The sequence below is a fragment of the Aulostomus chinensis genome, chromosome 11 (assembly GCF_037954235.1).
Source record: "Aulostomus chinensis isolate RoL2024-O1b breed Wild chromosome 11, RoL_Achi_v1.0, whole genome shotgun sequence".
Taxonomy (NCBI): domain Eukaryota; kingdom Metazoa; phylum Chordata; class Actinopteri; order Syngnathiformes; family Aulostomidae; genus Aulostomus; species Aulostomus chinensis.
The window spans coordinates 11,703,494-11,718,848 of record NC_141330.1 but is presented as its reverse complement, the minus strand read 5'-3'; the positions used below and the strand labels follow the sequence as shown (position 1 = coordinate 11,718,848).

Genomic DNA, 15,355 nt, shown 5'->3' with positions numbered 1-15,355 from the left:
AAGCCAATACACGAATATAAAACTTTTAATACTTTTATATTTATATTGCAAACAGGTTAGTAATTACATACATTTATAGAATCAGGATTCTTAATGATTCCAGCCAAAGTAGGTGAATGAAAATAAACATCTGCTCAGTTGTGTGTGTAAAATATTTTCCTGGGTAATACTATTCTGTCACTTCTGCTCAATTATTAAACGAGACAGTCTTGACAGTCAGTGAAGCAGTTATCTAGCAACTTACACAAATAAACTGAAAACACAACTTAGTAAATCCAGTGTTACCTTACTGAGCATTTGTCTGAAGTATTTGGCCCTTAAAACAGAAGGTGGCGACAGAAATCAACAACAGGCACATTTCTATCGAAGCAGCTCCACTTTTGAGACCCACAGATAAGTAAGTTCCAGGTACGGAAGAAGTGAAGAGAGAACACAGGGGTCTTTGTCCCGTCGGAGACTTTTAGGAATGATTGTGTCCCGTCAACTTTAGACTAAATGCAGCTTTGTGGAATTGAACCATGAGTGAGTTTTACTATTTATTCGTGTGAAAATGTCTTCAGTGAAGGAGGCCTGTCATGGGGTCAACTAAAACTGATATAGGCTTCTGACGAAAACCCATCCTGTGCAATCCAAACCAAACCAGCTGAAGTTAACTATGAATTTTAAGGGACTTGATGATTAAAAAGGCACAAGTTTTGAATTCAGAGTCCTCTTAGTCCTTCCCGTGGCCCAGCTGTGTGGTGACCAGCATGTGATAGACTCCCTTCTTGGCCAGCAGCTGTTGGTGTGTCCCCTGCTCCACCACCTCTCCTCCCTGGAAGACAGCGATGCGATCTGCGTTTTGGATGGTGGACAGACGGTGGGCCACGACTATACATGTTCTTCCTCTCCTGGCTTGGTCCAGCGCCTCTTGCACCACCTAGAAATAGAAAGGGAGTAAATGACCGAAAAAAAGGAGCCAGATTTGTGAGCGAATCACTGTCAATCACCAGGAGCCTGATTTCTCTGAGAGCCTTCAGTGCCCAGAAAGGAACATTTTATCTCTGTATTTTAATACTAAAGAAGACTTGTGCTGAGTGGTGATCTGAGGTGACGCATGTTGCAGAAAAAGGATTTTAGCCCTTCCCCCGCTCTAAAACTACATCTCATCATGAAAATCAACAACTACAGTCTTTCACAAACTATTTTATTGTATTTCTGATTAGCTCTTACTCTTAGTTGACAGTCGGACCTGATACCGTGACACATTTTCTTCCATTCTTCTTGCTGATTATATGAAATGATAATTGTCTCCATCTGTAGTGGAGAAGGACTTTTTAATCTCAAACTCAGGAGAGACTGAAAACACTCACTTTCTCGCTCTCAGTGTCGAGTGCAGAGGTAGCTTCATCCAGCAGCAACAGTTTGGGGTTTCGGATGATGGCTCGGGCTATGGCTATACGCTGCTTTTGACCGCCTGACAGCTGCGTCCCCTTATCACCTGCTTGAGTATCGTACTTCTGCTCAACAGAGACAAATAGAGGGAAAACAGCATGTTTATGTTGCCAGATAAATGATTCACATAACCTGAATCACTGAGATCCCTCTTGATTGACAGCAAATACCTTGGGTAGAGTTTCTATAAAGCTGTGAATGTTGGCTGCTTTAGCAGCTGCCTGTATCTCCTCCATAGTTACAGTGCGGCTGTTGTCTCCGTAGGCAATGTTTTCAGCTAACGTGCAGTCAAAGAGCACCGGCTCCTGGGATACGATGCCAATCTGGGATCTCAGCCAATGGATGTTCAGCTCATTTGCACTTATAGAGTCCAACACCTGAAAGACAAAATATGAAGAGGAACTCTAGCAGGATTTGATTTTTTTTTTTTAACAGGTGCTGGATGAGGATCTTGGCAAAATGTAAGGTTTTGGTGTCTCATTGCAGTTTTGTGAGAATTTTTCTGTCTTCATTCCCCATATTGGCTGCATCTCCTCCCCAGCCCTACATGGAGTAGTTGTTGACAGATGTGCTGCTGATGTAATTATGTTATCAATTTGGTATATCAAACTGATTCGTGTTGTGAAATTAAATACTTTGTCTCCTCTCTCCGTGAGCACCCACAGCTCAATCTGACTTCTGTTCCATTGGCTTTTCTTCTTCTTCTACTGTTTATTGGGTGTCTATACCCTCCCTAAACTTCCTGTTACTGGTCTCAACACCTAATCGATCTAAAAAATCTACTTTTAAGGAGGATCATGGTTCAATTTGAACCAAATTGGTCTGAGGCACCTTTGGCAGCTTTCACACCATGGTTCGGATCAAACAAGCTAGATGAGAAAAGTCCTTGACCTTGAAGAGACATAAAAGAGCATCAGAAGGCAATAAAAAAATAATCTTACTGTTGTTATAAATGACAGTCACTCTGTCAGCAAAAAGTTCTAGATAAAAGCAAACACCATAAAAGCTTTTCTATAAAAAGGTCTGATCGGGTACTGTAGAGCAGCCATAAACATACCAGACAGCTAACCATTAGCTAGATGACAGTAGGTGAAGAGGCACACGTGTTATGAAACCTGAGTGTGTGTGTGTGTGTGTGTGTGTGTGTGGGCGGGCCTGTTTTCTCACCACTCTCCCTTGTAACGGGTCGTAGAACCTCTCCAGCAGCTGGATGGTTGTACTCTTTCCACAGCCGCTGCTCCCCACCAGGGCCAGAGTCTCTCCCTTTTTCACCTTCAGACTCAGCCCTTGAAGGATGGGAACATCAGGTCGCGACGGGTAGTTAAATCTAACGCCCTCGAAACGTACATTCCCGTCAAATCTATCCTGAAGTTTTAAGAGATGAGAGAGAAAAATGATTTGTGATTCTGTCTGTAAACATCAGTATTGTGTCCACTGTGTTCATACCATACCAGAGTCTCTCCTTCCTGTGAAAGATTATCAATGGCCGGCTCTCGGTTCATCAGCGTTATGAGGTGGGAAGCTGATATTTTGGCTTTAGCGTAGTTTGGAGTGAAGGAGTTTGCCTCTCCGACTGCCATGGCACCGTACAGAACTGCAGAGATCACTCTGGGAGAGGAAGTCAAAGGAAAACTCCCTCATTTAAAAATCCACAGAGGGCTTAACAGGGGTTACATAAAGCTAAGCTAACACGTGGCGATGACATAGCTGGTTGGGTGTATTTATTGATGGGTAACAAAACACCATCCCCTCTTATATCCTTCACAAGTCAGTTTAGTTTGCTCAGGTGAACATGTACAGAAACATGGCTCACAGATCAGAGGTGCAGAAATGGGTGAGCTCTTTTCAAGATCTATCAAAGCAAAACTGAAGAATTGTCTCCAAGTCTGCATTTTAGCCCCCCTACATTTGTTCTTCCACACACAACTTTGTTCTTTGTTATCTTCTTTCATGTTACACTTGTTGTGATAATCAAGTGTGTTTCAAAGTTTAATGGCTCTTTGGAAGCTCAGCCAGATGAACTACGGACTTACTTTTATTACAACATGTAGAGTATAAATGAAGGCAGTGGGTCCACCCAGTTGAGAGTGTGAGTGTGAGTGTGCATGTGTACGTGTGTGCGGCTCTCTTGTGTGGCCAGGTGCTCAGAGCCCCCTCACATGCTTCAGACCAGGGTAATGATTAAAAGCCATATAAACAGCTTCTCCTCCCAGCAGGGATGATTTGCTGCAGTGAAAGCTGCTGGAATATTATGTAACAAGCAAACAGTTGGGCTTCTCCATCTAAAACAGTTGACTGTATGAAGAGAAACTGTACTCACAGGAATACCCCCTCAACATCAATCCTTCTTTCATTAATGAGCCACGCTCCGAAACGGAAACATCCTGCATAAGCAAAGTAGATCATAGCCTGGGAGAAGGAGAAGGTCAAACCGTACACATGGGCCTTTTTCTGGGAATTTCTGGAAAGAAAAACATGAATCATCAGAAAAAGCGCTACCATACTGTGTATCTATCTATCTATCTATCTATCTATCTATCTATCTATCTATCTATCTATCTATCTATCTATCTATCTATCTATCTATCTATCTATCTATCTATCTATCTATCTATCTATCTATCTATCTATCTATCGACACTTATCATACTTGTATGGCACTTGGAGGTTTTCGTGGTACAAAGACTCAAACTTGGGTTCTCTGGTGAGAGAGGCAACAGTACGGATGTTCTCAATGGCCTCTGTGGCAATCTGGAAAGATACCAAGTACAGTATCAATGCATCATCATCCCTCCTGCTCATCCCTAAAGTGTCATACAATGCTGACATGCTGAACCCCCACCTTTCCGGCCTTCTCCAGCTCCTTCTTGTCTTGTGCAGCATGTCCGCTGAGCAGCTTCATCTGCACAGCCCCAGCTACAGCCATGACGGGCACCACGGCCAGGATGAGCAGGGTCAGCTCCCAGCCGTAGACGAAGGCGATGATCAGGCTGGTGCCCAGGTTAGACACGTTCTGGGCCAGTGTGGCCATACGGAGTCCTGTAGCCTGGGTAGAGGTGACCGATGATAAGAAGTCACCATGGAGGATCGTTATGGTACACAAAATGCTTTTATTCCACATGTGGTTGTGTGTGTGTGTGTGTGAGAGTGTGTGTTTAGTGTTAGTTACCCCCTGTACTTGGGCAGCATCTGTGGCCAATCTAGTCGTGAGCGCTCCAACACTGTTTTTGGCGTCATCATACCAGCCAAGGTCCTGCAAATAAAACAAAACAGGATAAACCCGTTGTCACTAGTTATGAAAATGATTAACGAATAAATTCCTTTCAAATGAAAAATAAGTTGAATTTGAAATCTTTACTTACTGCTGTGTTTATCTGTTTCAAGAATAGCTTTCATCTGTTTTTGTAAGTGAACTCGTCATATGTTGTTTAATCTATACAACGACCACAGTATGAAAACAACATCAACGCAATTTGCTGATTTCTTTAAACAGAATCATTCATCAGGCAGTTACTGACCAAACTAACAGTCCACCAAAAAGTGAATAATCCTATTTTCCAACACGTTAGTACTCTTCTGTTCAAATTGAACTCCAATAACTGTTAACTACAAAAAAATAAGGTCATTATGAAACTAAAAAAATAAAAAGCTTTTCCCTCTGGTTTATGAAGACAGGCAGTGTAATTTACAGATATTTGAATTTTTATGAATTTGAGTCCTACATTGTTGTAACTTATTTTTAAAAATGATCTTTTATGGGGCCTGCTGATGGGTATCTGGCAGATTCTATTAATACCCCTGCTTGTCATTTCTTACCAAAGTAACATCTTTATCGGTTAGCTTTGACATGATGCTACACAAAGCTGTATTATAACTATTAATGAAGAAATATTAAAAATGAGTGTTATTCAGGTTTTTGTAGATAAAATATTGTTAACACTATGTCAAGTCAATTATATCTCTCTGGGAACATTCTTGGCATCTAAACATTGACACATAGGGATTTCAGTTTGTTGATACTCGTATCGAGCCAGTTCTCTTTGCATTTGCTCCTGTTACCTGTCTCATCATGGACTTGAAGGCCGCCAGTCTCAATTTCAGGGTTAAGATCTCACCTGATTTACCAAAACAGAAACCCTGCAAAATAAAGACGAAAGAAAAACAGTTAGAGAGGACACGTGGATATTTTCCTGACCTGCAACCGCATGTGAATGTGTTCACTACCAAATACATCTTCAGGCAGGTGCTTGTGTCATTGGTGCCAAGGTCCCAACACTGGCAGGAGGGAGTGCAGGTGTTTCTGGGTTTAGCCATTGGGATAATGGTTTAAGAATAAGTTTGATATTTTGGGGAAATTTGCTGAGAATCCAAGAATACTGATCAATTGATACACACTCGTGTAGGTGATAAATATGAAGCTGGAGCCAGCGGCTGATTCGATCAGCATGCGCCTAAATGGAACCTTGGCGTTTTAATAAGGTAAGCTAATTGGCTGCTAGCTGTGCGAAAGATCTAACCGTTGAATACAATATGTGCATTTAAATATCTCTATTAAAGCAAATAAAATGTGTAACATCACATATGACAATGTGCATAAATGTGAATGCATACCTGTAGAAACATGGTTACAAAAGATATAGCTCCAATGGCGGCAAACATGAGAGAGAAGAACAGAGATCTTTCCCTGACAACCTCTTGATCTGGCTCTGCAAACACCTGGGGAGATGGAAGTAAAAGTTGATATTTAGTTTTCAGCATTTGAATAATAATTAAAAAAAACAAACTCCTGCAATGATCAAGGTTCAATTCCTCACTTCAAATTGTTGTCCAGACCCCTAAAAAAACACTGTCCATGACATGTTGGTTGATGAAGCCGGGAGTAACGTACCGAGATAATCTTGGAAAAGATGATAGCGAACACAGGCTGCATGACTCCATTGATCACGGCACAAATGGTTCCCACCAAAATATACGGCCACTCAGGAAGATTAAGGCGCATCACTTTCAAGAATGACACGGGGTGAACGTTTTCATCCTGCCGAATGAGAAAGAATGAGCTGAGTCAGGTTTCCTTTTCTCCTCTTTGGCGAGAAGAGTCAGGACAATCATGGAAACCCCCTGAAGAGGTTGAACCACAGCTCACCTCTTCTGCTTTGTCTGTATCATCCCCTGACTTTTCTTTCTCCTCTTTTTCTCCCACGGAGGCAGCAAAGGAAGAGCCTCTGGTGGTCTTCCTCTTGAGGAGAATGGGATCAGAGATGGACCTCTCCAATTGGATCCTTTCCTCCTCTGACTGCTCGCACTCATTCTGCTCCCCATCCGTGACTTTGTTAAAGGTCTGCGAGGCAGAGAGGGAAAGTGACTTTTCTGAAAGCACAAATCTCTCCTACACATTATGTGTAAAAGCGTGCTTGGTTGTGTTACCTGCATGGTGACGAGTGTATGGTAGACTCCCTTTTTTTCCATTAGCTGGCTATGAGATCCCAACTCTGCAACTTCACCATTTTGAAAGCCAGCAATGATGTCAGCATTTCTGATAGTTGAGAGGCGGTGGGCCACGATTATGGTGGTTCGACCCTGTCGGACCTGCACAAGAAAGTACGTTGTTATATTCACTTATAGTGACATGAATACATGAATACAAGCAGCGTTAAGCTGATGCACCAGCACTCATCAGCTACCGTGCTAACATGCTCACAATCACGCTAACTTGCTGATGCTCAGCAGGTAATTAACGCTTAGCTACGGCCAGACTCAATTTGAGTGACAGTTAAAAAAAGAAGAAGAATGTTTTCATGAACTCATTTTTATTTAGTTGTGACAAAGGTCAAATAGATGCTTTGATAGTAACCCTGCGTAGTAAAGACAACAATGAAAAAGTGACTGGTTTGCAAATACAGTATAAGGACATGAACTATCATAGTTGCGAATGTCCCAAAGTGGAAATTTGATCAATTTAATTGCTATACTGAAAATCTGATGAAGTAAAAGCCTTAAAACAGGCTGATGAAGCAGCTCTAGTGAGCAGTTCCCACAGGAATGAGAAGGACGGCATCGCTGAATGTCCCATCCAATGTTTCTTTGTACATTTGTGGCTGAGACATTTCAATAAAAAAGCCAGTGTGACACAACAGGAAAAGACAAGAAATCTCACATTGTGGTTTCAACAATAAATAAAACATTTATATCAAGCACACTTAAACTGCATTTTATTGTCAATGTGCAAATTGAGGCCAAAGTTTGTATTTTTACGGATTTGGCAGAGTGTGTGTCTGAGTGTGACTGTACCTTGTCGAGTGCAGCTTGCACTACAGTTTCGCTCTCAGCATCAAGAGCAGACGTCGCCTCATCCAGCAGAAGGATTTTGGGGTTGCGGACAAGAGCTCGAGCGATTGCAATTCTCTGCTTCTGTCCTCCGCTCATCTGGGTCCCTCGGTCTCCCACCAGCGTCTCAAACTTCTGCTCGATGATTCAAGTTTCGTTATCAGCAAGAAGTGAGCATGGTTCTATAAAAGAGCAGAGGGCACTAAAGGGAGTCTTACGTTCGGAAGAGTCATGATGAAGTCATAAGCGTTGGCCTCCTTGGTCGCTTGTTCAATCTCCTGCTGTGTCACGTCAGAACGGCCGTATCGGATGTTCTCGGCGATGGTGGTGGCAAAGAGGATGGGTTCTTGACTGACCACTCCGATCATCTCTCGCAGGTAGCGGATGTTGAGAGTGCGGATGTCATGATTATCAATATATATCTACAAAGACAGAGCGACACAGCAGTTTCAAGCTATGAATATTTGAAAGACAGAACATTGAGAGGACTATCACTTACAGTTCCTTCCAGAGGATCGTAGAACCTCTGTAACAGCTGGATGGTGGTACTTTTACCACAGCCGCTGCTGCCCACCAAGGCCATGGTCTGTCCATTCTTCACACTCAGAGACATATTGTTTAATACCTACAAACGATGGTAACATGAGTGAAGAGATACAGGAGATTGTTTCTCTGTCAGGGTTTAGTAAACTAACAATGGGGAACATACTTTGACTTCAGGCCTTGTTGGATAGTTGAAGTGGACGTTCTTGAACTCGATGTTTCCTTTGATTGAATCTGGCTTGAAGCCGGACTCTGAGTAGCTGTCGATACTCGGTTTCTGTTGAGACAGAGTGGAATATTTTACTTTCTTCTTTAACTCAGCTCCATTCTGGTTTGAAGTTTGGCCACAGTGGGACCAGGAACCTGATTCTTATCATAAGATCAAGAGGACAATGGGAGGAAGAGTGTTGGCCCCTGCAGGTTAGACAGAGCTTATTGAGCGGAGCCCCTGTTTATTTACACAGCTCTGTATTTCAACTGCTTCTCTCTGTGTGCCTTCACAAGCTCAGTATGCACCCTTTTGCTTTGTTGCTGAAAAAGGTTGAGCTCTGTGTTGTGGAAGAATTAGAGACTCTCTCTTGAAGGCTTCACCCTTCAGAGGAGAAAGAAAACTTGATAACCCTCTTCTAGATTAGGTGTTAACAAGTGCTCTACTTTGGAAAAAAAATTAGAAGGTAGCAAGCAGTTCACGTATGTCAGGGTCTTGGTTTAAATGGAGTTTGATGTAGACGGATCGGTAAAGTTGACAAAAAAGGCAAAGCTCCTCAATTACCAGATGTTTCCATGACTGCAAGCTTTGGATAGTGACCCAAAAAAAATGACATTGTTGATACGTGCAGCCAAAAGCAGTTTCCTCCCTAGAGTGGCTGGGTTTGGACTTAAAGAGACAAGTACAGGAGCACCTACATGTAGGAAAAGAACCACAGTTTCCTCTACAGCAACTCATTATCGCCTCTTGAGGTGCAAACTGGTATTGCGTGACGGCGAACCATCAATAGCTTGTTTTCAATGTTATACATATAGCGCCTATAAACTTGTGGTGTTCGCTGTGATCCACCAAGGGTTAACGGGTATCTTCAAAAGAAACAAGCGAATAATTACAGTGAGGTCTGAAATTGATTCCTGCTCTCTGGAATGACGGGCTGGTGATGTTAGCTGTCGTCAGGATGGAACGAGTTGGAAAAAATGTCTCAAAGAGAAACTGAAAAAGATCAGCAATGATTCTCCAACATGTACCAGGCATAGAACTTGATCATTCAAATGTCTGCAACAGAGGTTTGCTACATGCTTCCATGAAAACTAGTGTTTCACTTGTCAGTTGTCCAGTGTGTGGCCCTCAACTTCGCCCTCCCCTGTATTAAAGGCACAGGCACCACAGCTGCTCCAAGCCATGCACATTCATACGCAAACAGACATGTTTATAGAATCTAATATCCGGTATCTATGCTTGTAAACTCACTCGAGTGTGTTGTCACTGTTGAAGCCTAACAGACACACAGCAGCATGTTTCCCATATATGTGGTTGGCCTGGACCGACTGCTGATGTGGTTTGAATTTATCTCTGCTTTAAAAACATCTCTTCCTCTCACAGAGAGTTTTTTCTAAACTCCTCTCAGAAGTCATATTGCTTTATTAAAGGCAGTCAGTGAGAGCAGGTTCACGGTAATCTCAGGAAGGCTGGAAGCACAATACACAACCCAATAACAAGTCATCTTCATCCAAACAGCAGGAGCTCCAATTAGAACAAATTCCAACATCTCATTACTACTCCAGGTTGCCGGCTGCATCAAAGAGACTTCCAGGAGTGCCGGAGTACAGCTGTGCATGCTGGGTGATACGAAGTGACAGCAGAGAAGCAAATCTGCCGTGTTTTCTTTTGGGGGGAAATGGTGAATTCCTTACATTGTCGATGATGCTGTACACTTTGTGTGCAGCTCCGCGGGCGCTGGCAAAGGACTGGATGTTAGGTGAGGTCTGTCCCACAGTGAACGCACCAATGAGCACCACGAATAACACCTTGAAACACACACACACACACACAACAAAAAAATCTTTTTTAAGAGCATCCCTAAAGAGAAAGCAATGATTTCCAGTCCTGATGTTGCTACTTACTGTGAGCACACTTCCGATGGTGTACTCCTGACTCAGGATGAGCGTGCTGCCGTACCAGAAGGCCAGAGCGTAGGACAGGTAGATCATAAGGAAGGTGATGCCCATGGCAATGTTAGCAGAGATGGCCTTCTTTATTCCCACGTTCTTAGCATCCTCCAAGTTCTTGTGATATCTGTGTTGCAACACAAACAGACACAAGAATGAACAAAGCTGGGGGTACATGCGGCAAAGGCTTGGGTCTTTGAGACTGTATAGAGATCAGAGCCATTTAGCATCTGGAGAAAAGAGAAATCTCATTATGAAGGAGCTTTATCACATTACGACAGCAGCAAGAGATCTCTCCCTCGGTGTGGATTACATTATTGAACATTATCTGACGAGTAAAAAAACAAACAAATATATTCTCTGTCATGACTGTCAATTGAGTTTGGAATCGTTTAAGTGTTAAGTCAGCTGGCGAGTGAGTGCACGTGATTGTGCAGTGCGTGCATCCCAAAAACCAAACAACAAGAAAGGAGCTTTTGTACATTACAAAAAACTAAACAACAGCAAGTATCGGCACATGGAATGTACTAGTATTTATAAGAATACGAACACTACATCATTAACGTGTCTAAATACTTCCCACACCTCTTTATCTCTTTATCCTGACCACCGAAGGCAAACACCGTCCTGATGGAAGAGAGCACTTCCTCCGCCACGGCACCGGCTTTGGCGTATGCAGTCTGCTCTTTAGAAGTGAATGCCGTCAGCACCTTTTCAAAAAACAAAAAAAAAGTAAATAAAAAAAGGAGGTGATGACAGTGAGAGGAGGCTCGTGTCCACATGATCATAAGCACGGCAGGATGAGGGATGGCGAGGAGAAACTCACTTTACTGAAGAGTCCTGCACAAATACCCAGAATGGGGCTGACGGCCAGGATGACCAGGGTGAGCTTCCATCCTTTGACGAAGCCGATGATGAGGGCTGTGAGGAAGGTGGAGATGGCCTGGACCAGCATTGCAACCTTGTCTCCAATACCTTCTTGGATCTTGTAGACGTCACTGCTCGCACAAATGTGAATTACATTACATACTTATTTGCTTTCTTAGTTTTCATGAATGGTTTATTAGTTATCTTATCTGACCGCCAGCCAAAACATTGGAGATGTTAGCTTGTCTGGGAAATTCCACTTTGTATTGCCATTGATAAATTAAGAAAATAATCCCAAAAATGATAGGAAAAAATGATCAATTGCAGCGCTTTATGACAGTAAAATATCAGCATATAATATACACGGATGACCCCAGTAACTATTTTAGAATCTCTAGACTTCAGTATCCCAATAGTTGAGCTCATGTTCTACTCACTCGGTGAGACGTGTGTTGAGCTCTCCTGTCTCGTTGACATCGAACCAGCCGATGTCCTGCTGCATGATACAGTGGAAAAACATTGTGCGGATGCGTTTGACCTGCCGCCCGGCCGCCAGCGTCCAGAAGGAGACCTGCATGTAGGCAGCCACCAACACCACAGCTCCCATGATGGAGTAGTAGATGGCAAAGCTGGAGTGGATGACGTAGGACTTCACATACAGCTTTTTTTCAATCATGATTTTTAATTTCCTGACAAGTTCTGATGATTTAACATCTTACTTGGTCATTTCCTGTTGTAAGGTGCTGTTTTGAAACGTGCTGGTGAAATCTGAGAAAAGAAAGTAAGAGGAGACGTTGCTGTGCGTTTAAATACTGATGCCAGATGTGTGCCTGTGTTGGTTCACTCAAAACTCACTGGGGTTGGTGTTGTTGATTTGAGACATCATGGAGTCTGATATAAAGCTGTCGGTCATGTCCCCAAACACAATACACATGAGAGGAAGCACGGCTCCGTGGGTCAAGGCCATCACCGTCCCCAGCAGGATCAACACCACGTCTAAACCATCGGCAAATCTGAACTACATTCAGATGAAAAAAAAAGAAGAGAGAGAGTGAGAGTGACAGAGAGAGAGAGAGAGAGAGAGAGAGAGAGAGAAAGAGTAGAACAACCAAAAGACTTTTTTTTTAAATCAAGTGAAATCAGTTTCTGTATCTTGTAGATGTTCCTGATTATTCTCTGCTTCTGTAAATTTCTCAGTAGCGGATACACAAACATCAAACTGTGTGAAACAGCGATTATATTCTCACAGCAGGAGACAGGTGGAGTCCACCCACACAACAGGAGGATGTGCTGCACTCACATCCTTCCACACACACACACACACACACACACACCACACACACACACCACACACCACACACACACACACACACACACACACACACACACACACACACACACAGAGTCTCCGCTTCAGTCAACAGGTTACATTTAAAGTTTAAATAAATGCCAAATTAATGATGATTAAAACGCTACAAACTAAAACATGAAAAACTCCCTAAAAATCTGCGAGTGTGAACTCACCAGGGCGATGGGGCCAACCATGGATAGCTTGGCCTCTTTTTCCTTCTTCTTCTTCTTTCCAGTGTTTTTATCCTCTGGCTCTTCTTCACTGTATAAATATAACATTTTTTTTTTTTTAATGAATACACTTATTTGATTTTTTTTTTTTGGTTTGTTAAGTGGTTCTTTGCGATCATTATTCGTCCTGAGCTGGTTAAGACAAAGAGAAGATATGCGTTTACGTTAAAGTCCCATTTTGGCCGTGTTTAGACTCTTCCAGCTTTTTCATCTTTTCCTTCTCGTTCATGTCTGGATCCTGTCAGAAGAAGGAGGAGGAGGAGGAGAAAACCTCATCAACATCTCGCAGCTTGAGTTTATTGATCCATTATTATTTCCTGAATCACCCCAGTGAGTCGGGGATTTCAGCGCTGCTGGGTTTGATAAAATCACGATAGAGACGGAAGCAAACCTGGATGGATGTCCCCGCGGTGTTGCGCCTCCAGACCGGTCTCAGTCCTCCAGTGTTTGACAGAAGTGATGATCTCTCTCTCTCTCTCTCTCTCTCTCTCTCTCTCTCTCTCTCTCTCTCTCTCTCTCTCTCTCTCTCTCTCACACACACACACACACACGCGTGAGCTGAAGGGCTGCTCTCCCCGCGTCACCGGCTCCTCACGTGGCTTTATGGCTCTCGTACAACCCCCAATAGGAACTGTCACTCGTCCTCTACGGTCCACTTCACTTTTCTTGGGCTATTTTATTATGTGACCCTGGTCTGGTGACAAACTGCCGTCTCGAGTATGCAACGTCATAGCAAACCACTGATTTACCGCGTGCTGCGTCTTCGTCCGTAAGCGTGTACCATTTTTTTGTTTGTTTGTTTGTTTGTGTGGTTTTTTTTTTGCCGAGTACAGGTGACGAGGTTGATCCCGCCATGGCAGCATGTGAGGTTACTGGTTAACATAGCCAAATTGAGATTAAAATACTGTTAGTGACGTTTAAAGGTACAATTTAGCCAGTTTCCTAAAGCTGGTGAGTCATATTTTAAACTCTCAGCCGGCAGGGGGCAGCATAGTGACACAAAGTCCAATATTAGCGTCAGACATGAAACAAAGAGAGGCCAACTGGTTTAGCATTAGTTGAGGAGTGAAACTTTAAATTTATCAGTTGATTAACACCACTCAGTTGATTGTAATTTTCTTTAGTTATTAATTACAGTAATTAATAACCTTAATTGAAATTACGTTGCCTCTAGAGGAACAAATTGGTACTGCCAGACAAGTCCTGACCATGCTTAGCTTGGAAGCCATAATAGTAAAGGTTCTGAGAGGCTTCAGAGTGATAGGTTCAGGTATTTCTGTTTCGTTTTAATGTTCTTTTTTAAAATAATAGTTGTCTTGTGTATAGCCAGATATCCATCAATGTTAGTGATAAAGAACTGTGCCGCCGCAGTCAACACAAGCACTTGACGCTGCTTCCTTCCTCCACGAAACATTTTATCTCACATTACTTGTTTCTTTGGGTGCTTTGACAATTATTTTTTTGTCTTGCTTTCAATATGTTTTACAATTACATATATGTTTCGAAATGATAATAGGGCGTCATATCTATATAGAAAAATATGTTCATAAATTGTGCTCGTGATTTAATCCAAAACTGGGCTTTGTCATTTATTATTCATGAGTCATTTACTCCAAACATAATAGATAAGAACACCAAACAACAGACATCTCAAACACATCTCAAGTGTGTGTGTGTGTGTGTGTGAGTGTGTGTGTGTGTGTGTGTGTGTGTGTGTGTTCGATGTTCAATAAACAGGAACAGCCATGAAGTCATTAAGCTTCCTGAGGGAGGACTGACCTGTCTATGAATGAGTGATGAAGATACTCGTTTTGTAGACCTCAAGAGGTATAAACTGTAGTTGCTTCATTCAAATACACCTGCTGATGACATCCCATTGAACTCTGACATAGTGTGACTCTTTTTAAGGCCCCATAAAGAGAACTGTCATGAAACAGAGTTCAGGTGGGATATAATTAATCCCTTTACTATGAGCAAAGTTAGCTTTATACGCCTACTTAATTTGTATCATCTTTACATGAAAAGTAACCGATTTTAAAACATATTATAAACAATGTGAAATCTAAGCGCACGTCGTGAAAGACATAAGCCTTTAGTGCGGGTGTGAATCATTAAATTTGTTCATGTATGGGGTCTAATTAAAAGAAGATAATGTTCAGTATCATGTAGGAGATAATTCCATAAAGGTCATCATGTTTACAGCTGACACTTGTGCTTCCTTTCATGAGTGGGCTGCCTCTCACACGTGTGAAGATTGTGGGAAGTGTTCTCTCTGAGGGTTTGTCAGTGGTTTGCTGGTTTCTTGTTTTATGTCGGGACAGAGTTCACATTCTCCCCCCTCACACACACACACACACACACACACATGGGAAAAGTTAAGTAAGTTTTGTACTTATGTACAGTGACACGGTCACTGTACTCTCATTGAGTTTATGTATTTTTTCCAGTA

The 15,355-nt window shown here is 42.4% G+C and overlaps 1 protein-coding gene across 1 annotated transcript; it reads right to left on the bottom strand.

Annotated features, from left to right (window-relative positions):
* Positions 1-23: 23 nt before the first annotated feature.
* abcb4 (ATP-binding cassette, sub-family B (MDR/TAP), member 4) lies at positions 24-13,577 on the bottom strand. The gene is made up of 28 exons (XM_086218488.1): positions 13,298-13,577; positions 13,071-13,144; positions 12,850-12,937; positions 12,181-12,343; positions 12,045-12,093; positions 11,763-11,954; positions 11,285-11,456; positions 11,044-11,168; positions 10,414-10,585; positions 10,204-10,317; positions 8,468-8,578; positions 8,258-8,383; positions 7,977-8,180; positions 7,723-7,893; positions 6,859-7,020; positions 6,578-6,772; positions 6,323-6,469; positions 6,046-6,150; positions 5,494-5,571; positions 4,604-4,687; positions 4,277-4,480; positions 4,085-4,185; positions 3,755-3,895; positions 2,886-3,042; positions 2,602-2,799; positions 1,605-1,811; positions 1,353-1,499; positions 24-919 (listed from the first exon to the last, which is right to left on the bottom strand). The coding sequence occupies exons 2-28, from the start codon at positions 13,133-13,135 to the stop codon at positions 713-715; spliced, it is 3,885 nt and encodes a 1,294-aa protein (XP_086074614.1). The 5' UTR covers positions 13,136-13,144; positions 13,298-13,577; the 3' UTR covers positions 24-712.
* Between the last annotated feature and the right edge of the window lie 1,778 nt (positions 13,578-15,355).

What these genes read in the sequence shown, in the direction of transcription:
- abcb4 (XM_086218488.1), bottom strand. Translation starts at nt 13,135, where the DNA reads ATGAACGAGAAGGAAAAGATGAAAAAGCTGGAAGAGTCTAAACACGGC. An exon ending in AATCAACAACACCAACCCCA is followed by an intron (nt 12,094 to 12,180) that starts GTGAGTTTTGAG and finishes TTCTTTTCTCAG; the next exon opens with ATTTCACCAGCACGTTTCAA. An exon ending in ATGCTGCCCAAGTACAGGGG is followed by an intron (nt 4,481 to 4,603) that starts GTAACTAACACT and finishes ACCTCTACCCAG; the next exon opens with GCTACAGGACTCCGTATGGC.